At 32.2% G+C, this 25,673-nt stretch overlaps 2 protein-coding genes, 1 long non-coding RNA gene and 2 pseudogenes across 4 annotated transcripts; 3 read left to right on the forward strand and 2 right to left on the reverse strand.

Moving 5' to 3' along the window:
* Positions 1–1,309: 1,309 nt before the first annotated feature.
* Positions 1,310–3,490, forward strand: LOC120136215 (annotated as a pseudogene).
* A 1,393-nt stretch (positions 3,491–4,883) lies between these two features.
* On the reverse strand, positions 4,884–9,206 carry LOC120135842 (annotated as a pseudogene).
* On the reverse strand, positions 5,893–6,828 carry LOC120136219. Its single transcript, XR_005517320.1, has 4 exons — positions 6,749–6,828; positions 6,476–6,557; positions 6,301–6,384; positions 5,893–5,940 (listed from the first exon to the last, which is right to left on the reverse strand). It is a non-coding gene; the product is annotated as an uncharacterized LOC120136219 (long non-coding RNA).
* Positions 9,207–11,189: 1,983 nt separating the features above from the next.
* Positions 11,190–12,702, forward strand: LOC120136216 (elongator complex protein 3-like). Its single transcript, XM_039152321.1, has 3 exons — positions 11,190–11,218; positions 12,105–12,257; positions 12,426–12,702. Exons 2-3 carry the CDS (start codon positions 12,168–12,170, stop codon positions 12,585–12,587), a joined length of 252 nt encoding a protein of 83 aa, XP_039008252.1. The 5' UTR covers positions 11,190–11,218; positions 12,105–12,167; the 3' UTR covers positions 12,588–12,702.
* A 2,829-nt stretch (positions 12,703–15,531) lies between these two features.
* Positions 15,532–16,443, forward strand: LOC120136012 (zinc-finger homeodomain protein 2-like). Of its 2 annotated transcripts, XM_039152135.1 has the most exons (2): positions 15,532–16,005; positions 16,045–16,443. In XM_039152135.1, the coding sequence occupies exons 1-2, from the start codon at positions 15,623–15,625 to the stop codon at positions 16,427–16,429; spliced, it is 768 nt and encodes a 255-aa protein (XP_039008066.1). In that variant the 5' UTR covers positions 15,532–15,622; the 3' UTR covers positions 16,430–16,443. The 2 variants fall into 2 exon arrangements, with proteins under 2 accessions (XP_039008066.1, XP_039008065.1); XM_039152134.1 differs by having other exon boundaries at positions 15,532–16,443.
* Positions 16,444–25,673: the final 9,230 nt, after the last annotated feature.

The following is a 25,673-nucleotide window of genomic DNA, read 5'->3' on the forward strand; positions in this document are numbered from 1 at the left end:
TTAAAATTTAAAAAATCATGGCGTAAACATTGAAAGCTGAAAATAATTGCTTGGATTTGCTCCGCTCAATGTGTGAGAATAGGAGAAAGCATCCATTCTATTTAGTTCATAGATTATTACAAACACATGTTGGGATGTTGATTACTAAGAAATAAATACTTTATAAATAAAGTTCAAAGATCATTTTATATGTATATGGTTATAATTATCTTTGTTTGCAATGTATTTATCCGGCGGACTATTATTTAGTGTATTTATTATTAATGAACAACCGAAAGAAATAAAAGTATAAAATATTTACTCCAATGAGTAACCTAGAATTTCGTCTGTTTTCTATAAAAAAATATGAAACCGAAAATGTACTTCGGTAGTCAAGCCTTGGACGTTCCTATAAAAATACTTTGCTTCTTCACTAACGTGTATCATATGTTTCATTTTATATGTTTACAAATCTTTTAGAATATTTTATATTTATACTAATTTTTTAATTACATTTAAAGATTTTTAACTCAAAAAACTTTTAAAATATTTTTATAATATTTTAATTTTTCTATTTTCTCCTGTTATCGTAATTTTATTATTGTTTTTCTTGTCTTGTCAATCATAATTATTCATCCAGCTCAGTTGGTAGAGCACAAGGTTCTTAACCTTGAGGTCGTGGGATCGAGTCCCACGGAGAACATTTCATAATTCAAAAGTCTCTTACGAAAGTTGCTCTCAACCTAATGTTGAGGGTAGCTTACTATCTTACCTCTCCTTATCCCATACATATGAAAAAAAGGGACAGCCATTTTAATAAATGAAATGTTCGATAATCTCATTGCCTCATACTTTCAATATTGAGCCGGTTTTTGCTTAACCAGGTAGGTTCTTTTTCTTCTTATTTTAATCTCTCTTTTGTCAATACTTGTAGTGTTGTTGAGTTGTAAAGTAGATCTATCTGCATTAACCGTTTCATCTATATTTTTGGAATGATTTATTTTTAATTTTGTGTTTTATAAGATTTGAAGAAAATGCTCTGTTTCTCTCTCTCTCTCTCTCTCTCTCTCTCTGAAAGTTAACGTGGAGATAGATCTGTTTTTGTCATCGATCTTTAAGAACTCCGGACCTCTGTTCCTCGTTCAATGAATGCTTGGAATATCAATAGCCTTTTTATGGATTCTTTTCTCTGCGTTGCTTTTCGAATTTTCATTTAAGATGATTAATGTGTATTGATCTCTCGTTAGGTAAGGAATTCGAACTTAATGGAAGCTGTTAAGTTTGTGTAATTGATAATCAAATTAGAGCTATTGTTTTCTTTTAAACTATAAAATTCGGATTATTAAGGTTTTTGATTGACGTAATCTGCAGTGAAATGTTTCTTCGTAGAAAGAATACACAGAAGGATGATTCCGAGCAACGAGGTGCCAGTGATCTTTTTGTTCATATATATATATATACACACACCTGAACTTTAAGAAGAAAAAGTTTGAATGATTTAGTTCAAAGCTTATGGACTTGATCTCTATATTTAATTCATGTTTCCGGGAGTATTCGTAGAAAGAATACTCGTAACTGACACATATCCCTAATACGGATAACATACATTTTGTTTCAACCAACACCGGATGCTTGAACATAGTAGCTGTTAATTTTTGGTGTTAAGATCGAATATTGGTATTTAAACATAAATTGTTCGGTTGCAGTTGTAAGTAAACTCTAAATACTTGGTTGATATGCAGGTCAGTGAACTCAGGACTGCAATAGTACCCCTGTCTGGGTGCAGTTCAATGTACTGTAACGATGCATGCCTCAGGCGATATTTAGAAGCTCGGAATTGGAATGTTGATAAGGCAAAGAAAATGTTGGAAGAGACGTTAAGATGATCGACTTATAAGCCTGAAGAAATCTGTTGGGTATGTTTGATATTCCCCGCCTCTTTATGATAGTAATACATATGTATATATGTTAATCAAACTTGGTTGCTGGTGTATATATGCTAATCAAACTTGGTTGCTGGTGTGATATAGGGATATGTACACGACATAGATGCATACATATATATTTCAAGATTTTCATGTATCATGAGTACTCTGGATTATCATACTTAGTTTATTAGTTCTAGTCGAAACTTGTTTAAATCAGTATTGTTGTCTCAATATAAATTGGTGGATTTGATGATTATGAAGTGGGATAATTGTTCTTTCCTTCTACCTGATCACGGATCACATGTTTCATTCTGGTTTTTGCATATGATTGTGAGTTTATAACTAGTACACTTTTTGGTGATAAACGCCCTTATTTCTGGTTTCGCAAACTTGCCTCATTGCATGTTCTTCTCCAGCATGAAGAGGCACATGAAGGTGAGACTGGAAAAGTTTCCCGCGCGAATTTCCATGACTGTCAAGGAAAAACAGTGCTTATAATGAGGCCTGGAATGCAGGTATGCACTGGGTTTCATTCAGTTTGTTTTGGGTCACCAAGGCGACTCTTTTAATTTTTCCACCTATATTTCTTGGCAGAACACAACATCCGCAGAAAATAATATCCGCCATTTGGTCTATCTCTTAGAAAATGCCATCCTTAATCTCTCAGAGGGCCAAGAAAAAATGTCATGGTTGATAGATTTCACAGGGTTTTCACTTAGCACCAGTGTTCCCATCAGAACAGCTCGAGATATCATTTACTTCTTAAAAGTCACTACCTGGAGAGGCTGGCGATTGCTTTCTTGTATAATCCACCAAGGTTTTTTGAAGCATTCTATAAGGTTTGTATTCCTGCCTTTCTATTTGGTTTCTTGTATCATTTAAGCATTCTATACATTCGAACACAGGCACAAAGACGTACTCTTATCTGATATGAACACTCGAGTTCGAGTAACATAGTCAAATACAGGTATTTGTAGAAAAATGTAGAGCCGGACTCACTTGAACCATTGGATTTAGATTTATATATTTCATTTGATTGATATACTTTGCTCTTAAACATGTTCCACAGGCTGTCAAGTTATTTCTGGATCCAAAAACAGCTCAGAAGGTGAAGTTTGTTGACCCTAAAAACAAAGACAGCGTAGAGCTCATGCGATCATACTTTGATGTTGAGAACCTTCCCAGTGAATTCGGTGGAAACGCGACGCTGAAGTATGACCATGAAGAGTTCTCACGACTGATGGCTCAAGATGTAAAAATCGGTAAATTCTGGGGAATTGATGAAAAACACCTCCAAATCGGCAACGGACATTCGGTGACACCAGAGCCAGTGCCTGTTGCACAGCGAGCGAGCGAGCTGTGAGGATACACCTGTTGTCTGAAAATTCTATGCGTCTGAGATTTAAGTAAATACAAGTCAAATCAACATCCGCATCCTTGCTTAGGTGATGAATTAGTGCCCCTCCTTGTTTTTCTTTTATCCTCATTGCTAATCATTAAGGACTGAGAAAGGGACATGTTTTATGCTTTACACAAATGCTAGCACTTAAGTTTTTTTGCATCTTTCAGATTGTTTTCTAGAGGATATGAGTACGACCGTACGAGGGCCGAGAAAAAACACCCAAAAATTTAAAATCGTAGTATTTGAACAAGTTATAGTTTATCAATTTAAAAATCGTAATTATCGAATCGAATTTTATTTTTTAGTTAGTGGTCTAATAGAGTGATCTTCATTGATTCATAGCCACCAAGGAATTGAGTACAATGATCTCCCTCATGGAACCGTTTACCTTTGCCATCTGCATATAACAATTATTCTCAGCCGTTCCAGCTCTAAAAGTTGTTCGGTTTAACTTTTTCAGAAGCACAACATTTTCAGAATTGGGGCTAGATGACAGATTAGCTGACTGTGCTTCCTCAACTTCCTTCTCTAATACAGTTTCCCGTAATGTAAAAACAAAGATATAACTGCACAAGATGTCTCCAAACTATTATTCCAATTCTTAATTGGTCCTTAAAGTATTCTATTTAACTCCTTAACTTTCAGTATTATCTTATTTTGATTCTTTGTTAGTGTGACATTAGTTTTTAATTTTTAAATTCTGAGAATTGAATCTAGAATCTAAAGAAGTTAATTTTTAAGAACCAATAAACTATCCGGAATCAATTATTTAATTGAATTAACTGAAATTTAATATATTTTTAATTTTAAACTCAATTCTTATGAATGGCCCGTAATATTTAAATTCACAATATAACCCGAAAGAATAAGATTAGAAATAAAAATCTAACAAAAAAGATCATTTTTAATTTATTATCACTTGCATTGTTATTTTGAAGCAAAACTAAAAAAAATCAGTTAGTTAAAAATCGATTGAATTAACCATGCGTTATATAAAAAATATACGACAACAAAAGTAAGGGAAGAAGTAAAGTGTTAACAGAGAGAACACCAAAAGAAGTATGTTAACAGAAAGAAGTAGTTAAACACAATTACAGCAATTAAGAATGAAAATAGGTTAATAATGCATGTGGGTCATGAAACAAGTTTTAGTAAGGCATAGTATAAAAGGCAAAGACGGTTATACAACAAGGTGAAATTTGAGGTTGTTTCTCTCTTCATCTAAAGAACGATTGAATCTCCTCTAGACTTCTCCTTTAGTTTCTGGAACCCAACGTGCCACAAAACAATGGTGAAGGCGGCCACCGCAGCGTACACAGTGAATGTCCCTGAAACCAAGCCATGTTAATGTCTAAAACATTATTAATTTTTGGACAGACAACTAAAGGCTGAGAGAAAAGGAAGAAAGATAGAGACCTCCACCATTCCAGGTGAGGAGCAAGTTCGCAGTCATGGTAACCATCCAAGCCGTCATCCAGTTCGCCAACGTCGCTACACTTCCGGCTAACTCTTATGTTGACCGGCAGTATCTGAAATTTTAAAATTTAGTAAGTATAAAAAAAAATTAATCTACATTACAAGTGATACAAAGGTGAAAATACGAAAAAAATTAAATCCTCAGACATTATAACCCAAGGGATTGCTCCGACGCCGAGTGAAAATGTAATCGAAAATGCCTACATAAATGAAGTAAATAATCAACACAAACAATGGATCAATAGATTATATTCATCAAAATATTAAGTGAAATTCACATCTATATATTTTGTGCTTCTTATAATTCGTGAGTGTGAACTTGCTACGCACTACGTTTTGAACAAATCTTACCACTAGCCCCACCAATGACACTATTCCCATTATGTCATGTAGGCAGAACCTTCGGCAATGAATTCCTGTTATCAATGAAAATTGTTAGTAATGTTATACAATATTTGTTCGATTGAATATATATATATATATATGACTTTTATCTATTTAAAAGGTTATTGAAAGAATTTTACCAAAAAAAAGGTTATTGAAAGCATTCAAAGAAATACCAAAAACAAGTGGGTGTAACATCCATACCTCAACGTAAAATGCACTAGCAACAAGGAGCAAACTCAGAGTCATTCCAGATGAGGATATCTGCATTGGATTTTGAGTGTGTCAATTACGAGTATATACTCAATTATGAATTTGTAAGAGTCATTAGGGATCATATGTCACTAATATATATATATATATATATAATATATATATCATTTTGAAAAAAAAGAATCAAAATAACATAGTAAAAACTCGGAGCAAACTCACAATAAGAAGTACCCTACGGCCGGCTTTGTCTACCAACCATGTGGTAACACCGGATGCAATGACCTACACAGAATACAACTCCTATTATACCAATCAAAATAAAACATCAGAGGCAAAATCTGAAGAAAAAAATAATTATAAAATTTTGAGACGAAGACTGATTTGAGAAAGAATACTGAAAGTTCAAGGTGTTGACGAACAAAATACACCAAGGCCTGTCTACCCTTATTGCCTTGTCCCTGTTTGCAGTATACTAATGTACCTGGAAAACAACTCTGCTGAACTACCGTTACCTGAATCAACCAAGCCCAAATGTCGCAGCGTTGCTAGATGAGACCCCTAAGCAAATTATAAAGCAAAGTCAATGATGAAGCAAAAGGCAAAAGTAAAGTTTCACAGAAATTTGCTAACAAAAGTTTTTATAATCTATTTTGATTGTCACTATTGTATTGTTGTTGTACAATTTAAATGTGTGGGTTAAGTGTGTTAATTTCCTCTAATTTAGGTCTTGAGGGTTTACAAGTAGTTAGACATTGTATCCCACACTCTATTTAATATACATCCTTAGTATTTTTCGTTATGTTTCTTAAATGCACACGAGTCTCGGATATGACGGGTCATCCATGAAAGATTGTATCTCCATACTCATATCCAAAAATGAAAAATTGTAGTTAAACATGACAGAAACGTTGTTCTCACCGGCTCTTCAAATATATTACTGGAATAGAATAAAACGGCATTGATACCACTGAGTTGCTGAAGCACAAGTAATCCAATCCCTATCTGCGGCATACCAATTGCATTAAAACGTGCTATTCGATTCTAAGAACGACGGAAAAAGGAAAAAAGATTCAACAACAAAAGAATATTCTACCATCAAAGGATACCAATATCTTCTCCGCCTGAGATCTGCAAATTGAATCGTTGTTTTCTTCCTTGATGATTCTACGGACTCTCTGCACAAGTGCCTCATTGATGCTTAAACATATTACTCAGATTCAGATGTAAGTAATGAATAGAAATAGACATCCAACACAGATATATATTCAACATTTTTTAAAACTTCAATGTGATCAAAGTGTCATTTGAGGATTATATCCCCACGCTCATATAGGAAAGATTGCCTATAATTCAGTAGTTACTATACCTTGATGTCATTAATTTCAACGGAATATCCGTATTGAAACCACGCAAAACTTGCAAAGAGGCTTCAGCTTCTTCCATCATTCCATTTTTGCCTGGAAAACATCCAATCACAAGACAATAACATAGAAGGGTCCAACCAATATATGATATAGCAATTGCAAGCTTTCAAACCAGCCATCGAGGAGATTCGGGTGAAGAACAGGCCGGTATCAATATTAGGCATGGTAATATTCCTACAAAGAAGAAAGATATGTCAATCTGTTATGGTCGTTTTCTAGAATTCAGATACATCGGTATGCTTACTTATTCGAATATGTACCGGGCATGAGTAGTTAAAAAATGAACAAATCTTAATCTACCTACCTAAAACTGCAAGCACTCTCCAATTTGTGAACAGTCCCAATAGATAAGCCAGCATTATTCCAATTGTGACCGAAAGCTTTTCAATAAACAAGTTTAACTCGATCAATCAAACAATATTAAGTAAATATGGGATACCAATATGGATTTTAATGTGAAAGAACAAACCTGGTTTACTGATCCAAGGCTTCCTCTCATGTTTTGTGGTGATATCTCAGCGATATATACAGGTACCTGCACATAATTAAACGACGATGCCATTGCTTAAAAAATAAGAGAAGAAAAAAGAACCGAAGAACAGGTGAAGGCATTGGAGTTACCGTGTAAGAAATTATGCCGACACCGAAGCCTTCTAGCAACCTTCCCATGAATAAAAATGATGAATGCTACAAATGACAAAGTCATTATAATATTAACAACAAGCTTTGCGGGGGTTACATATCACAACCCATCACCATTCGACAAGTTTTGGACCATGTCGCACAAGTACCATGATACCACGATCCGGCTCATATTGGCGGATGGGGATAGGGATAGGGAGTGACAAGACACATCAAACAATAACAAAATTGTCAAAAGTTGCTCACATTGGCAAAAGATATGGCCAACCATCCTATTATGTTAGGAATCGCTGCAATCAGTAACGACTGCAAATTTCAACACACACAACACAGTATATTCAACGTTAAAATTTTTTTTAAAAAATCCTAAAAGGAAACGTTTTGAGAATTCATTCATATAGTTTAAATATAAATATATAACGAGGAAGATTAACTAATTGATTTATAAGTTCACAATTCTAAGCTGAAATATTGTATTAATGAATCTGGAAATAAGGGAAACTAAGTAAAGAAGTAATAACATTAGAGGATAAATTTCAAATCTATATATTTGAGTTGATCCAATATACAATCTAATAGGAAATTTGGTATATTATACATGTGAATTTTTTAATAACATTGTTGTTTACTTAATATTGTTTATGTTTACATGTTACACAATAATAAATTAAGTTTTATTATTTGATATACAAGCTATGAAAAATTATTTTACAAATCATAAATTTAAAACTCTAATCCAAAACTCAAAATTTTAAATCCTATAACTAAACCCTAAATATACCCTTAACCCTAAAATGGACATGGAAGATCTTATGTAAACTAAAGTTTACACAATTGTATATCATACATTTTATATAAATTAATAAGTTTTATTTATTTTCGAAACGTGTCTGTCTTTTGTCATTTAAGATACCTAATATAAATGAAACCATTTAAAAAATTAAGACATTGTCATTTTATAATCTGTTTTATCATTTAAGTTGCGTTTTTCAATATCGGATCTTTATTTACTGTAATTTTCAATCAATGATTATTATCAATAGAAATTTGAGATATAATTTTGAGAATTTTAAAGCTTATCCATGAGATACAAAGTATTAATCGATAAATTGATTATCAATACCCCTTTTCGGCCAATATATTCAGCAATCTGACCGCTGGCTATAGCACCAACCATTGCGCCCACATTTGACAACGAACCAAAAGCAGAATACTACCAGCACAAAAGAAGAGAGAGAGAGGGAGAGAGGTTAATCTAATGCAAAGAAATTAGAATAAAACCAATTTAAATAGGAAAAGGAAGAATTTAGGTGATTGAAATTTAGACTCTGAAACCGAAAGACCAAGATCAGCAACGATTTCATCTTGCGTAGGAGAAGAATATCCACACTGCATTTTCAAATTTGGAAAATCATTAACAAAAAGCAGTTGAAACACGAAGTTAGAAACAAACAAAAAAAAAGAGAAAGCTGGAGAAATTATATACGGTGAATCCAAATTGGATAGGGCCCAAAGCGACGATGAGAACGCAGAGGACGACGGAGATCGATCCATCGCGGATGACTTGATGCGATGAGCTCAAAAGACTGGACTGCCTTGAGTTCATCCGGTACCAGCTGCCGGTATGTAGAAACGGCTTCTTGAGATCCCGGGCATCTTCGGTATCATCGCGGAAACTCATCGAAACCAAACAATGGCTGTGGGATGATCGGAATTGCAGGGAAACTTGCAGCTCAAGTTTTCGATCGAGAGGAAATAAGGAAATTTGGAAAATGACTGTTGGGGAGGTTCATATTTTTGAAGGGGAAATAGAACACGTGGCGCTTTTATTTTTGGAAATTAACACGTGGTGCATACCCATGGGTTTAAAGACTAGATCTTATTGCAAGGGACATTTTTTTACCGGTACTTTTGAGCGCCAAACGAGGATCCGAGTTCTTCTAAATGATTAAAATTAAAATAAATTATGTCCGAATTTATTTAAATTTTTAATATAATTTCTAAAAGGTCCACGTATCTATTGTAAAATCATACAATAACTCTACATTGCAATCATTTTGATATGTCATTTTTGTTAGTAAAATAATATAATGTAAATAAGTTGAGTGTATCTCACATTAATGAGATATAAATTTAATGAAATGTTTATATATCTTAAATTTGTCTTTATAAATTTAAAGCTAGGCTCACAATCTGGTCTGGAAAATTCTTGAGCTACACATGCAGGCTAGAACTCGTTCGAGCTGTATTGTTCAACATTGCTAATTATTGGAGCAGGCAACTTCTGCTTCCTCAATCTATAATCAGCAAGATTGAACAGCTATGCTCCCATTTTTTCTGGAAAGGCTCCGATACATTAGCTATAGGCGCGCGTACCTGCTGGAATAACATCTGCCAATTGAAATCAGAGGGAGGTCTCGGTTTGAAAGACCTTAAATCATGGAATAAAGCCTGCTTTATTACTCTCACGAAAAATATTTTAGCAGGAGAGGGTTCTCTATGAATAGCTTGGATTAATGCATATGTTATTAAAGAGAATGATTTTTGGGCATGGAAAATTCTGCTCACTAAGTTGGGGCATCAACAGAATCCTCAGCTTCGAACTGAAGCTATTACTGCCATTTCGAAAGGAGCCTTCACCATTAGAAATTTGGCAGAGATTAGAATGAAAAAAGACAAAGTCCCTTGGCACTCCCTTATATGGTTCCCCCCCATTTACCCAAGCTAGTTTGATTGTATGGATGGCTCTTTTAGAGATCGTTCCTACTCGTGACCGACTCATTCGTATGGGATTTTACTAATGGAATTTGTGTCATATGTAATGAAATGATGGAAAGCCGTAATCATTTGTTCGTTGCTCGTATGCTTCTTTTTTTAGGGAGAAAATCTTCTCCTAAATGGACTGAAGAAGACAATTGATTCTTGGGAGAATATGGTAACTTGGGCTTCCAACACATGGAAAGGAAAATCTCTTATCACTACTATTCTTAAACTTGCTTGGTGTGCAAGCATCTATGTCTTGTGGGAGGAACGCAATCGAAGAATATTTAAAGGAACCTCAAGAAAAAGAGAAGAAATCCTTAGCAACGTCAAATAATTCGTAGGAATTAACTAAGGGGGAAAAAGATAAATAGGTTTGATTATGTAAACCAATCTTTGTATATCTTGGGTATCGATTAGCCGATCATTCTCTTGTATTGAGTGTATTTTTCTGATCAGTGTTTTTTGTAGCCGTCATTGCTTCTTTGGGTAATAAAAGCTTAATTATCCAAAAAAAATTGTCTTTATTAATATTGAATAATAAGTGATGAAGCTCATACACATATTATATTTATTGTTCGATTCAATGTATGATGTGTTGAAAGTATTGTTAAAAATGGTTTTCAAGTTTGGCAACCAACTTTGAAAAATTAGTTTTCAAAGTTTGGTAAATGTTTCTTTGAAAATGGTTTTCAAAGTTTGGTAAATGTTTCTTTGAAAAATAGTTTTTCAAAGTTTGGTAGATGTTTGTTGAAAAATGATAATGGGATAATCACAATTAATCCCTAGGCTTAGGGTATTTACAAGATTAAGTCATTAAGTTTCAACTATAAATACCCTAGCTCATTTAGCTTCAAACCATCCAAAATCATTTCTTTCTCCCAATACTAGAGAGCTTTCTTGTGAGTAGTGAGTGTTTTGTAAACACCTGTAAATTTTCTCTCTTAGTAAAAGATCTGCATCAGTCCGGAGACGTAAGCAAATTGGCTGAACTCCGTTATCAATTTCGGGTATTATTTTTTCGCTTTTATTTCGCATTCTCACTAATCTGGTTATAGGGAAATTACTCGTACTCGGTTTATTTCCCAACATGATGTATTAGCAAATATTTTTAAGACATTTGTATACGTTTAATTTTGAACCTCTCATTCAATAAAACTCACTTATTCACAACATTCTCTCTTACATTGTTTTTTTTAGCAATTTTTCATTTATGAACAAAGTTTTTGGTGACTTTCTAGACGGGTTTTATTCTGGTATTCTTTAATTGCGAGAAAAGAATAATATTATTAAAGATTTTATTTTCTTGTTTCGGGTATATAAGGTTTGAAAGATTATTAAAAAAATTATTTTTCATATGTTGTTTCCCGCTAAAGCTTGGAGAAATTGGCATCTTAGCTCGAAAGGCGAGCTATGTCGACGATCTTTCAACCGGCAGTAGGGTTTTTCGTCGGCATGGGCCTTGATCAGTCCACAGACTTGTGATATTTTCGTTTGGATCAAAAGCAAACAAACTCATAATAACCGAATATTGCATTTCTTTGGGCATCATGATGACCCAAAGAAACAAACTCATAAATGGTATAAAGAAAACAAGAAAATATACGTGTTATAGGGCCAGCGGGATATTCCGATGCCTCTGGTGTCACAACCCTATTTTAAAATTAAATAAAATAAAAAATTATAAATTAATTTGGTTGATTTAAGGATTAAGTTGCAAGTTTCTGAAACTTGCAACTGGATTTTGAATTTGTAGGAAGTTCAGATACTTAATCCTGAATTTACCTATTTTTTGGTCGGTAGATAAAAAAAGATAAGGTGACTACAAGGATTTGAACGCACATTTAGTGGTATGGCTGTGCTAAATCATTATACGCCTTCTTGTTTTGGACACAGGATATTCTTGTTGGGCTGTTGCGGTTGCTAAAATGTGGCCGGAACACTACTTGCCCTGAACTAATGGGGAAATGTTCTATCGTCCGTGAACTTCATGTGTATGGAACCGCTATTCCAGTGCACGGCAGGGATGCTGACAAACTGCAACATCAGGTAATGGTCAAATCATTAGTACTAAAATAAAACGTAAAAAGAATGGTGTCGAACAGAAGCTACTCTATTTCGAGGTGGATACATTCCTTTAAAATGTCCGGACTAGCCTGGGCATCAAGTAATCATCAGCTGACTCTGAGCGCATGTGTGTTTCTCCCGTCTTTGCAGGGTTACGGTACACTTTTGATGGAAGAAGCTGAACGCATAGCCAACAAAGAGCATAGATCGACAAAAATAGCTGTTATATCTGGTGTAGGAACCCGGCATTATTATAGGAAATTAGACTATGAGCTTGAAGGCCCTTACATGGTCAAATGTATAGTCTGGTAAGGCTAGTTTCGATATATAAAAAAATAGCGTAAAATTCTAGCAATACATAAATCATAATTTTTGTTCAAATTGTTTGCCTGCATGAACCCGTATTTGTATACTCGCCTTTAAATATTTTCAGAAGACCCATGGAGATTTATACAGTTTTGATGAATATTTTATGACAAAAGGTGGAGTGTTGGAGTATTTCTAGCGATTAGTAAGTTCGAGTCGAACATCTGATTCTTCAATTGAAGTTCTTGGAGTATCTTCAATTAGAAAGATGAATTAATATAAACATGGATTTCTCAACTGAACAATAGTTTTAGTGATTACAGATAATTCAAGTATACAAAGTAAATGATTAAATTCTTAAAATGATAAAACATGCATCACATGCATTTATATTTTTCTTCCATGTTATTAAATATATGATGTAGTCATTATGTTTTAGGGCAAAATACAGAGAGACACTCAATTATATGATTGGTAACAAATGAGTCACTTTTTTTTCCTAAACATTATAATTCAGCCACTCACTATTTATAGGTCACTTATTGTTAAATAACGGAATGATGTGTAGGTAATAATAATTTTATTATTTAAAAATTAAAATTTATTTAATTCAAAATAATTTAATAATATAACTCTTTATATTTAAAATTTAAAAATATCAACTTAATTTTTGTTTGTTTTCTTCTTAATTTTTTGTTCTTCTCAAAAAAAATGTTATATTAATTTCTTATAATTTTTTGGTATAATAACATTTAACAATAATTTGTTAATCTTTTATGATATTCAATTATTATTTCGATTTGATGGACTATTTGGTTTGATAATATTATAAAAATATTAAATTGATCGAATTTATATATAAATGATTATATTTATTGAATAGTTTGGCCAAATTAATAAAAATATATAAACTTGAAAACTAAAATTATTATTATGTCAACTTATAGGTAAATATAATTATTATTTAGGAGATATATATTGGGAATATTCTATATTAATATAGAAAAAGTAGATGTGTAGATATCATAAAATAATATAGATATTTGTATTATTTAATATTATATCTATAATTATCTATTAGAAAAATCTAGATGTAATGTTAAATGACTAAGATGTTTTACCACTAGAATATAAATAGGGGTGAGTTTTATCATTGTAATAAGAGTGAAAAGAGAGAAAAAGTGTACCTAGACTAGTTTTTCCTCCCTCCATTTTAAGTTAAAAATACTAAACCCTCAAAATTTTTAGAAATTCATATTAACTTTACATTTTTAATCTTCTTAATTTTTTAAAGTTTTAAGTTAGCCCTCAAAACTTTATTACCAAGTTCCGCTATTGAAAAAGTTGGATGAAGTTACTGATAAATTTAAGAAACCATCAATTGGGGGAATTATCATTCACCCAAATTCAGAGATTACAGAGGAGAAGACATACTAAATTCAAGAAATGAAGTAAAACGAGCGCTGATTTTTGGGTTATTAACTGATACCAAACAACAATTAAGCCTTAATGCAAGCATTAATGACACTTGAAGCTAGTATTGGACCGCTCTAAAGAAACAAACTCATAAATAGTACAAAGCAAACAAATAAATATTCAATATTTCAAAATATATAAACTAATTAAGCACAAATTCAACATACATGTTTAGTAATTGGTTTAGTTAAATTCACTTTTTTCATAATATTATGTGATTTGTAAAATCCATATTATGATTGATCTTATTTTTTGTTTCTAAAATGATATTTCTTAACCCCAAAAAAAAAAGTAGGTTGAAGACTTGAAGAGCATTGATGAAATAGACCGCTCCATTTCACTTTCTTTGCATTTATATGAAATTGCACGTTTTCTTGGAAGATAAGTCTGCCCTACAGATTTACTCTTTCGGAAACTTAGATGAGGTAGCTAGGCTAGTGCTCATGCTCTTCTGCAAAATCAAGTGGTGAGTTGACCCCTGTCTCACGACATATCTGACCATTTTCCATTCATGTGTAGTGCGGGTACCATGTGGTTCAAGAAAATTCAAACTTTTTCGTATTAAAAATGATGATTTAAACAATGAAATAGATATAAAATGTTAATATAGATTATTCAATATTTCAATTAACTCAATATTCATTAATATTTTTAAGATAAATTTAAATTTAATAATTTTAAGCAAGCCTTCAAGTAGAGAGACGAATAGATAGTCATAGGGAATCTGACATACACACACACACTAAAAGGACAAGTGCACTATTAGCTATGGATCAGCATTCCCGCACTTTAATTCCTGCACAAGAAAAGCCCGTGCGGGGTCCTGCCCTCTTTCTTTCGATGATCATCTTTATTCTTTAGCTTAAAACTCCTTTTGTTTAAGAGATTCAGTAATTATCCTAAAGTTTTCTTTGCTTTGTGTCTGGGTTCTTGAGGTTGCAGGAAGATTCCAGGCAAACACCCAACACATACTATTATCAAAGATTTTGCTTTAGATTATTCATTGGAAGGCAATAATTAGGAGCTGGACCGGTTGTGCAGGTTCTGAGAGGAACTAACATGGCCTTGTCGGTTGTTCTGTAAGAGTACTAGCTCTCTCAGTGTCACCAGTCGTTAATGCTAATCACTGGGCTTTTGTTTCAGTACAAAACAACCCACACACCTGTTGCTTTGTTTATATGGATTTATGGGCTTTGATTGGTGGGTAGGAAACAAAAATCTCTTATATATCCTTCTTTCTTTTAGTCTCTTCTCCTGGTCTTTTACTTAACCATTTTTTCAAGACTCCAGTTTAGTGTTTTACCTTAATCTATGGTAAAAAGACGAGCTTTCTCTCATCTGGTTCCTCATGCAACTGATTTAAATCAAAAACTCACTACTGTTATCAGTTTAATTTGTCAAAGGTAAGTTCTTTGTAGAACATGTAGTCTCGTGCTTACAATTGTTTATGATGGTGAACTAGGGTTAAAAAGATTGCAGGAACTGTTTGGAGTTGTTTATTAGCTTAATAAAGGGTGGATGAGATCAAGATTTCAAGGTGTTTTTCATTAGAAATCAGTGGTTTAATGGAACCGGGAGGGCGAGATAAGGAAATGGGGATGCTAAGCTCTTTTAGTTATAATAATAAACTCAACACTGAACCAAGAACCCTAGATCACCACACTGAACCGAACCCACAACATCAAATAGAGAATCCGGGTCAACACCCAGAACCAGTTTCAGCTCCGGTTCCACTGCCTCCAACAGAAGATGGTCCTTTGATCAGATATGGAGAATGTTTGAAGAACCATGCGGCCAGGATGGGCGGCTATGTCGTCGATGGCTGCGGGGAATTCATGCCGAGCGGGGAAGATGACGCCGGGGAGGCCTTGAAATGTGCAGCCTGTGAATGCCATAGGAATTTTCATAGAAAAGAAATGGACGGCGGATCGCAGTGTCCCACAACAACGTGCTGTGCTTTTCCCTACTACAAAAACAATACGAGGAGACCAACACCTCTTCGCCAACAAAGATGTCCCCCTGGATTGTCTAACAGTACTACTCATTGTTTGCCGGTTGCACCGCCTGTAACGATGAACTTTGGCGGTGGAAATAGTGGCGGCAGGGCGGAGCCATCGAGTAAAGATCTGAATGTGTTTGCAGGAGGTCGAGATTCATGGCATTTACAGTCATCAAAGAAGAGGTTTAGAACAAAGTTCAGTGAAGATCAAAAGGAAAAGATGAGGGAATTTGGCAAGAACTTGGGTTGGAGAATCAAGAAACAGGATGAAGCACAAGTGCAGCAATTTTGTGGTGAAGTGGGAGTTAAGAGACAGGTTTTCAAAGTATGGATGCATAACAGTAAACAAGCTATGAAGAGAAAACAACTGTAAGAAAAGTAGCAAACTCATTAAATCTGTAATATTCTTCTTGATTCATTTAGTATTTTAGATATAATTTCTGATAGTTCTTATAAACTCACATATATCATACTTCTTCCTACTAAAATTTATAGGATAACTGTTTGATATATAATATGCTTTTTTAAATAATAATAGAATTATCATGAGTGTTTATTTTATAAATTTAATAATTAAAAATTTTATCATCATAATTTTATAAGAAATTATATACAAGTTTATTATTTTAAGGGCATCAAAACTTGCTTTCCCTCCTGATTTCACTCGGGTCTAGGTCTATAAGTAATAACAAACACCTTAATGACTTTACTACAAAATATAAAAAAACTTTAGTATGAGGTGATGTATTTGGAATTTCGAAGGATTAATAACACTGATGCCCCTGTACTTTGATAAAAATAGATAAAGTAGTATCTATACTTTTAAAATATTCAAAATACGCTTTATGTTTTACTTTATCTTCTAATATGTTTACCGAGTCTAACGTTATAAAAGATGATATGGTAGGACACGTAATCAGGAATGGATCGAGAAGAGTAGGGTCGGGAGCAATTATCATGTAATTTAGTTATTTTTTATTGATATTCTAATTTTTTCTTAAAATTTTATAATTCACTTCTTGATATAAAATACTACGTCTGTTTCCGACTACTAAAATAACTAATATTGATTTTTTTTCTGAATGAAACTAATATTACTTTTTAAAGGCCACTATTTAAACTTTTTGAAAGAATAGGTAACCTAAATTAATAGTCAACAAATCCCACTAAAAACATACGTTAGAATCTCAACCAGAACCCATTATTTCTTCCCACTCGGTGGCTTAACCTCTTTCACTAGTTTGATGATAGATGGTGTTGTTCTAGTTTAAAGTATGCAGATCTTTTCAGTTTTCCTCCCCCTAACTGTTCCATTTGACTCATTAATCATGGTTGCTTCAAACCCTACCATAAAGTATTGTATGTTCGTCTATAATTAAAGCCGGGCCAACCGGAGGTTGGCGGTTTTTTTGGTTGATATTGACATGATCAATAGGCATCATGATCCCATTTTACATGGTTGCCAATGTTTCAAGGTTAGGATTAGTAATTTTCAAGACTTGAGAAACCTTGTTTTGGAGCCACAACTCGGGCCATGGTTTACATGGCAGTCCTCATTTTACTCTCTATGTTTCCAGTGTAATGTTCTAATGATCAATATAAAGCCATGATTGAATGTGCTTCATATTCTAACTAGATTGCCACACGTACATGATTATAACGCTATATTATATTAATATATATAAGAAACTTAGATAATGTAACGATTAAAATGTTTTAAATTTTTTTTATTTAAATATTTATAATTTAATATTATAATACATATAATATCATAAGAATAATTTTGTAAAATATATATTTTTGAGTAATATTCATCGAACCAAACACTATAATCTTATATTTATACTAAACAAATCAAATAAGGTAATGCAACATTTACATATTAATTTTATATCATAGCAATCTTATTCCCAAATATAATATTATATTTCATGAACCAAATGTCCCCTCAAAATTATACGGATAAAGCCAAAAAAAAATTAGTTGAGAGACATGGGATAAAATATAAATTATTAGAAAATCAAATAGAAATAAATGGACGACACTTCGATTGGTTCAATGGCTAAATTTAGGCTTTTAGGTCAGCCCAATTATACCCAGATTTTCCTTGTCTTTTTTGTTATTTGAACAAATTATATCTATATAGTTTTGTTATTTTACTCGATTTATTCTTTAGACTTTTATTTATTTTTGCTTGAATTTACTTAGATTATTGATATATAATGTAAAACATTTGGTTCAAACGTCAAGCAATATTAAGAATGAGTTAAGATCAGAAGAAAATACAAAGAAATACAAAAGCAAATAGTAATAGCGGTATCTAGTATGAAGTAGGGAGATCATTACTTTGTTTTTTTTTTTCTTATTATGATTACCATTTACTATTATACAACGCTAGATTGATAGTCTTTCTGCAACTGTCTCTGGTTGTATGAGTGTTGTGTTATTTTTCACCTTTGTCTTTGACTCCTTAGAGGCCTGAAAGACAAAGAAAATATAGGTTAGACTTTGGAGAAAGGAATTTTATCGACTTTTTTTATAGCTCACTGAAAATCTTGAAAACAAATCCAAACTATTCTGAAAAGGAACATTATCAGTTTACGCAATAATGCAGTCTATGGTTCCAAATAGGTTGGAAGTGTAAAGACAAATGCATAAAATTTTAATACAAAAACATATTCCTAGTGATCGAGAAAGTGAGAATAAAGATGGTAAACTATCGACTCATGATTTTTCTTAGTGATACCTTTATTCAAATCAAACAGAAGAAGGTGATCCTTTTTTTTATTATCACGTGGGAATCTCTTAACTGGTACCAAGTTATATAGAACCGGTGACATGTTATCCAAAAAGGTTAAGATTAGATCCCATGTTGGATTTTTCTTCTTCTTTTGGCTTATAGGAATTTTGTCCCAAAAAAGAATATCAAACATAAATGATGATAAGCAGTTAAGTGAACAGGATGGTTGCCTAATGTTCAGTAGGAAAAAGGGGCAAAACTGGTGGGCCACTGAAAAAACCGGGGCTTGAAGAGTTCTTATTCCTCATTTTTAGGACTATGGAGCATGGACCCACAAGGGGACTCCGGTTATCAATGTTTTAGGACTTTGGGAATGTCAGTATATGATCTAAGTAAGAGTTGTTATAGGTTTGTGGAGCTACAAAGACAACATTGATAGTTCTCTGGAACAATGTTTATTTGAACGAACATTGTAAGATTTCGAGTATTCATTCCAAAAAGTAATCAAAGGTGCATTGTTAGGACGTGAAGTTCATTCATATCACAGGGTTCTTCACTTAACTGGAGATGTTGAAGTGTATCTGTATAACTTGTTAATACTGACAAATAAGAGTGCAAAATACAATGAAAAGTGGTTTAGATGATTCTTTTGGGTTCAGTACTGTCATATTAGTGAACTTAAGTAGATCATATTACCGGTCACTGTTTTAGCCGCTGCTGCCACTTGGATATGGATATGGGTACCGGCCAGACTCAATGTCTTTGAGATCCTTGACTAGGATATCATAGTGCATCTTGACTTCCTCAGCTGACTTTCCACCCACAGCCTTGGCAACATTGTGCCAGCGGTCGGGGGTGTCCTGATCATATTTAGCCAGGGCCTTTTCGAAGGTTTTGTTTTGCTTAGGTGTCCAGGAGGAGCTAGAGCAATGTGAAGAAGTGCGAAAATTGGATTACATAAGTGAAAATATAATTCAATTGAAAACAGTCTGGATCAGAAAGACTGAAGCTTGTAATAATGATGGGGTTGCTTCTCTTAAAGACAATTACTTGAACTTGGAGGGGTGGTATGGGAAAGGAGCACCTTATAAGCAAGTATGGTGGGGTTGAGCCGCTTGGGCGAATATATCCTCCAAAATGACAGATTATAATGTGATGGGACCCGTCTCCTTAGGAACCACTAGATGGAGCAGTAAAAGAGAAGAATCGATACCCAAGGACAGTCAATGGCCGTATTCCTTGATTAGTTCACCGGCAAGTGAGATTCGCCTTGCTAGTTACTAATTCAGTGAAAAGAAAAATCAGATATAGATACCATTAGCTGGAGCTTACTCATCCCCTGTCGTCTTCTGATGGTCCATCAATTAGCAAAGCAGTAGTTGCATTAGTTAATGCATTTTCATTTAGGATGAAAGTGGACCATCAGATTTGCTAATGGCATCTATATCTGATTACCAAATGGTATCATTAACTAATGGTATCTACATCTCAATGGGCACACTACTGACCGCTAGCAAATCTTGCAAGATCTTGCTGATGAATCTTATCAATGGTATCATTAACTAGTGGTATCTATATCTCAATGGGTGCTTAGAAATTATAACTCTCATATTGGCAACAAGGTTCAAGAAGCCATGGTAGTTAAAACTTATATTACTCCATCTTTTCATTTTCAATCTTTTTCTTCTGGGGTAGCGGTGTTTAGCATATGTTTAGATATGGAATACGGACATGATCCTGCAAAGGTTCTTCAAGTAAGTAAAAAGTTGGGACACAATTTAACATATTTGTTTGGATCATATTATCATGTCTGACATTTACACCCAAATCCAAAAAATATAGGTTAGAACTAAGAATATATATTTTTAATTAATTGCACTAAAAATTCTCAAATTATTTCCTAATTCTAAATTGATCTCAAACTTCAAAATATTATAATCGGGTTAACAAATTATCAATATTGCTTGTCAAGTCATTTCATCACTCTAATGATCTACTTACCATTAAATGCCAACTCACATGTGATGTTAAGCATAGTTAAAATACATTATTTAAATTAAAACGTATACATGTTGCATAGATAGATAGCTTGGGCTCAATGTGGAGTGAAGATACACTTGTACTGTTTTACCTCATCGTGCAAGATTTTCCTGTCACCGCCTTCCTTCCCAAGAAACATGGATGAATTCCCATATTTTTACCTTGATAGCTGCTCATTTGTATTTACTTAAATTTTCAAAAGAAGATGCCTAAATAGACATTCTGTTTCCTTTGTGATACAATTTATTTTAGACTTAATTGCACCAAACATCCTAAATTATGTTTTTATTTTAAATTGGTCTTCAAACTTTTAAATATTTTAATTTCATCCCTAAACTATGTCTCACATTCTAAATTAATCCTGAAGCTTTTGAACATTTTAATTTCATCCCCAAAAAAACTATATCCATCATTCTAAATTAGACCCCAAACTTTTGAATATTTCAATTTCATCCACAAACTATCAATATATGCTAATTACTTCTCGTGTTAATAAAATTATCATGGAAACCGTTAATTGTCATATAAACACTAACGTGTATTATGAAATAATATGATGTGGAATTAATAATAATTATTGTTGGATTTAAAAAAAATGAATTAAATTCGAATTGTAAAAAGAAATATAAACAAAATTGAGAGAACAATAATAAAAACCAAAGAACATTTCAATTTCATTCTAAATAATAATACTGGAAAAACGTGATACACATTAATTATCGTTTATACCATATCATATCATTATATAATACACATTAGTGCCTATATGACAGTTAACAATTTGATTACATATGACATGATTAGCATATACTAATTATTTAGGGATAAAATCAGAATATTTAAATGCTTGATGACTAATTTAGAATAAGGATCATAGTTTGGAATGAAATTGAAAAGTTCAAAAGTTTAAGAACCAATTAAAATGATAGACACAATTTAGGAATGAAATTAAAATGTTCAAAATATTTAGGGACTATTTTAGATGAGGGTCATAATTTGATATGTGTGGTACAATAATCTCTTTCGTTTATAATAATTATTATTATAACATTTTACTAAGTTTTAAAAAGGTGTTTTTTTACTAAATAATATATTAACTTAAAAGAAACTTTCTATCATATTTTTTCGGCTTATTATACAAAATAGTATCTGAACTTTTTTTTTCAAATTAGTACTTAAATTTATAAAGAATTTTCAAATTGGTATCTAATTTTGAAAATAAATTCTTTTTCAAAAAAAATTAATAAGAGACGCATTGTCGTTCTGTAACTCTTCGATATTACTCTTCAATTTTGTTCTCCCCTTCCAATCAAGATTTTGTTTATGTCATGTCTTCAATAGTGCTATTGGATTTGATAAACAAAATTTCAGTTAAATACGACGTGCTTTTGCACATATATGATGTCCTAAATGAAAAGTTGAGTGAACTTAATGATAAAATCTAGCATGAAACAATCTTGCGAAACTATAATTTGGGGAAATTATCATTCCCCCAATTTCATAGATTACAAAAGCAAAAAAAACAAATTCATGGGATAAATTGAAGAAACCCAAGCCGAATGAGAGTTGATTTTCGGTTTGTTGAACAATGCGAAACAACAATTAAATGATTGTGGGAGCATCAGAGTCCAATCACTCGAGGATCTTCAAGTAGTTAAAGCAATACATGTGACCTATAATTGGATGGGATTCATCGTCAACTGCGCCGCTAATGAGATGGTGCATTTAGTGATAAACCAGTGAGTTGTCGAAACCCCAGGCATGGATTTCATATAATCGCTTGTTGAACTATTTTATTTAATATTGAAATATTTTTATTCTTTCTTTAATTTCTACTAAGAAATATTTTGAAATACTTAAAATTTAAAAAAAATTAAGGTCTAACTAAAATTTTTGAAAATTTGAAAGGTTTAATGAGAATTTTTAAAAATTATAGAATGGGTTTTAATTAAGAACATTAATTTTTTTAAAAGTTTAATATTAATTTCTAAAAATTTTGAGACGGACAAATTAAATTTTTTTAAAAATTTTAAGAATCTAAATTATAATTTTAGTAATTTTGCCTTAAAAAAGAGGGAGGAAAAAATTAGTATGGGTACACTCTTTTCTCTCTTTTTCAATCTTATTATAATGGTAAAACTCACCCCTATTTTAATGGTCATTGGATTTTTTACACATGTTAACATCTTAGTCATTTAATATTACAAATATCTATATTCTTCTAATAGATAATTCTAGATATAAAATTAAATAATACAAATATCTAAATTATTTTATAGATATATCTAAACATCTACTATTTATATATTAATCTAGAATATTCCCAAGATATATCTCCTAAATGATAATTATATATTTACCTATAAGTTGTATTGGATTTCAACAACAATGTTCAATCAACCTTATATTCAACTATTTAATCTTTTAGTCCATAAATTTAATATGACCATGCCAAAATGCATTAAATACCTCATAAACTATCATATAACATGTCTCCAATCTAAGTATATAACACATATATCCACCATGTCTCATAATAGACCATCATTAAAATGTATTTGTCTCTTTGTTTTGAAATTTCATTCTCATCCATGTTTCATTCATGTTAATAATTTTGGGCATGCAACATTACTTATAGCTCTAGAAATTTGGGTGATAATTTTTACAGTTGCATCAATAGCAAAGTCAGAGGATGGTACACTTGCTTTTTGTTTTTTCCTGTGAAACTCCTAATTCTCTCTTAGTGTTTTTTTCTAGATCATCCCTAAACTTGCAAATTGCCTCATTTGATACATTTTGGACAAACTTAGCATGTATTTCAGCTTTTTTACGTGCCACTTTCTCCTCATTCGACTGTCGTTTGAGCTTCGTGGTTGACTTCTTCATCTTTAACTCAACCTATTCAAATACTATTATTTATTAATTCATGCTTATAGTTTCATGAATAAAATATACAGACTAACAATAATTTATAAAAATGAGATGTAAAAACAGATAAAATATGTATCATCAAATTAACAAATATCATTATAGTAATTCGCCTAATATGATCTTTGTATGATTTTTTCACGAGCTCTTTAAACTCGATCATTTCTTGTTTAGAGCGGCCTTTCTAAAAAGCATCCTCTTCATTTTGGTCACAGATAGTTACCTCTTTGTCACATGAATACAATCACACATTGACACACATTCCTACTTTACATTAAGTTCTTAAATGAAAACACTAACCTTAAGTTCAACAAACAATTCATCATAATACGGTTGCCCACCATTTTGTGCAATGAAAGTCAGTGACGGAACTAAATATTATTCTTTGGGGGGCCATTTAATTTTTTTTGAGTAAACCAAGAATATTAGTAACGCATATAATGTTTTTCTTGAGAAAATAGATAATTAGATTAATAGATTTAATATGGACATGCATTAAGTCAAATTTCATCAGAATACAATTGCTAAAAGAAAACACTAACCTTAAGTTCAACAAACAATTAATCCAAATACGGTTGCCCACCATTTTGTGCAATGACAGTCAGTGGCGGAACAAAACATTATTTTTTGAGGCATTATTTTTTGGGGGGTCATTTAATTTTTTTTAGTAAACCAAGAATATTAGTAACGCCTATAAGTTCAACAAGTTCAACAAACAATTCATCAGAATACGATTGCACACTATTTTGTGCAATGACAGTCAGTGGCGGAACTAAACATTATTTTTTGGGGGGCCATTTAATTTTTGTTTGGAGTAAACCAAGTATATTAGTAACACCTATAATGTTTTTCTTGAGAAAATAGATAATTAGAGGAATATATTTAATATGGACATGCATTAAGTCAAATTTCATCTCGTTTATTAACTGGATATTCCTACATTGCCTTACGTAACTCGGGATCACGTTCTATAAACAAAAGTTTAACGTTTTCAACCTCAACAACTAGAGACATAGAAGGAGTCTGTGTGCCCGCGTACATGTCTGTGCATGTATGTGTATGTGTAAATTTTTTTTAAGATTAAAATTCATGAACACACATAATAAATATATATTTAAAATAAAATCATAAATATTTATTGAATTAAAAACATTTTTAAAAATTTATCTTCAATTGAGATGAAACACTTTATAATTTCATTGAAGTCATCAACTTGATGAATAATTCAAAGAAGATGAACAACCAAAGAAGAAAAAATACATAAGTTTTTATATTTTAAAATAAAAAATGACAAAAGAAAATGGATATTAATTATTTTTAATAAATAATATTTAGTTGATTTCCAAATTCTGAAGTAATATACATATTTTTTTGTGGCAACCAATTTTTTTTTATTAAAGAGAGATATTATATTTATAATGCAAATATCAAGATTCGAACCTACATAAGGTGAGACAATATGAGTATCATTGACTATTCAACTAATTAATAGATCTAGGACAATCAAATTTAATAATTTATTATACACAATCAAATTTAACAATTTATTATACACGTCTCTATAGGGGTCTAAATTTAATAATTTTAATATATATATATATATATTATATGTATATAAATATACATATGTATTTCTTTAATACTTCGGTTGGGGGCACTACCCCACTAGTCTTAAGGGTGTTCCACCCCTATTGTTGAAACTCAAGTCCTTTAAAGAGAATAATATTATCTTCTACCACGGAAATAACTTAATAGATTCCACATGATATTAAATTTATTATGTAGAATGGATCACATGATAACACCTCCGATACTCACAGACTCAGTAACGTAGTCGTATATGTATATGGTTGAAGTTTACCAAGGTTTTGCATATGCGTGCTTAAAAGGATAATTATAAGACTGGATA

The sequence above is a fragment of the Hibiscus syriacus genome, unplaced genomic scaffold (assembly GCF_006381635.1).
Source record: "Hibiscus syriacus cultivar Baekdansim isolate YM2019G1 unplaced genomic scaffold, ASM638163v2 tig00110621_pilon, whole genome shotgun sequence".
In the NCBI taxonomy this organism is placed as follows: domain Eukaryota; kingdom Viridiplantae; phylum Streptophyta; class Magnoliopsida; order Malvales; family Malvaceae; genus Hibiscus; species Hibiscus syriacus.

Bases quoted from the DNA above. Each gene is read 5' to 3' on its own strand.
- LOC120136216 (XM_039152321.1), top strand. From the start codon at position 12,168: ATGGGGAAATGTTCTATCGTCCGTGAACTTCATGTGTATGGAACCGCT. The intron at 12,258-12,425 runs GTAATGGTCAAA...CCGTCTTTGCAG, and splicing joins CTGACAAACTGCAACATCAG to GGTTACGGTACACTTTTGAT.
- LOC120136012 (XM_039152134.1), top strand. From the start codon at position 15,623: ATGGAACCGGGAGGGCGAGATAAGGAAATGGGGATGCTAAGCTCTTTT.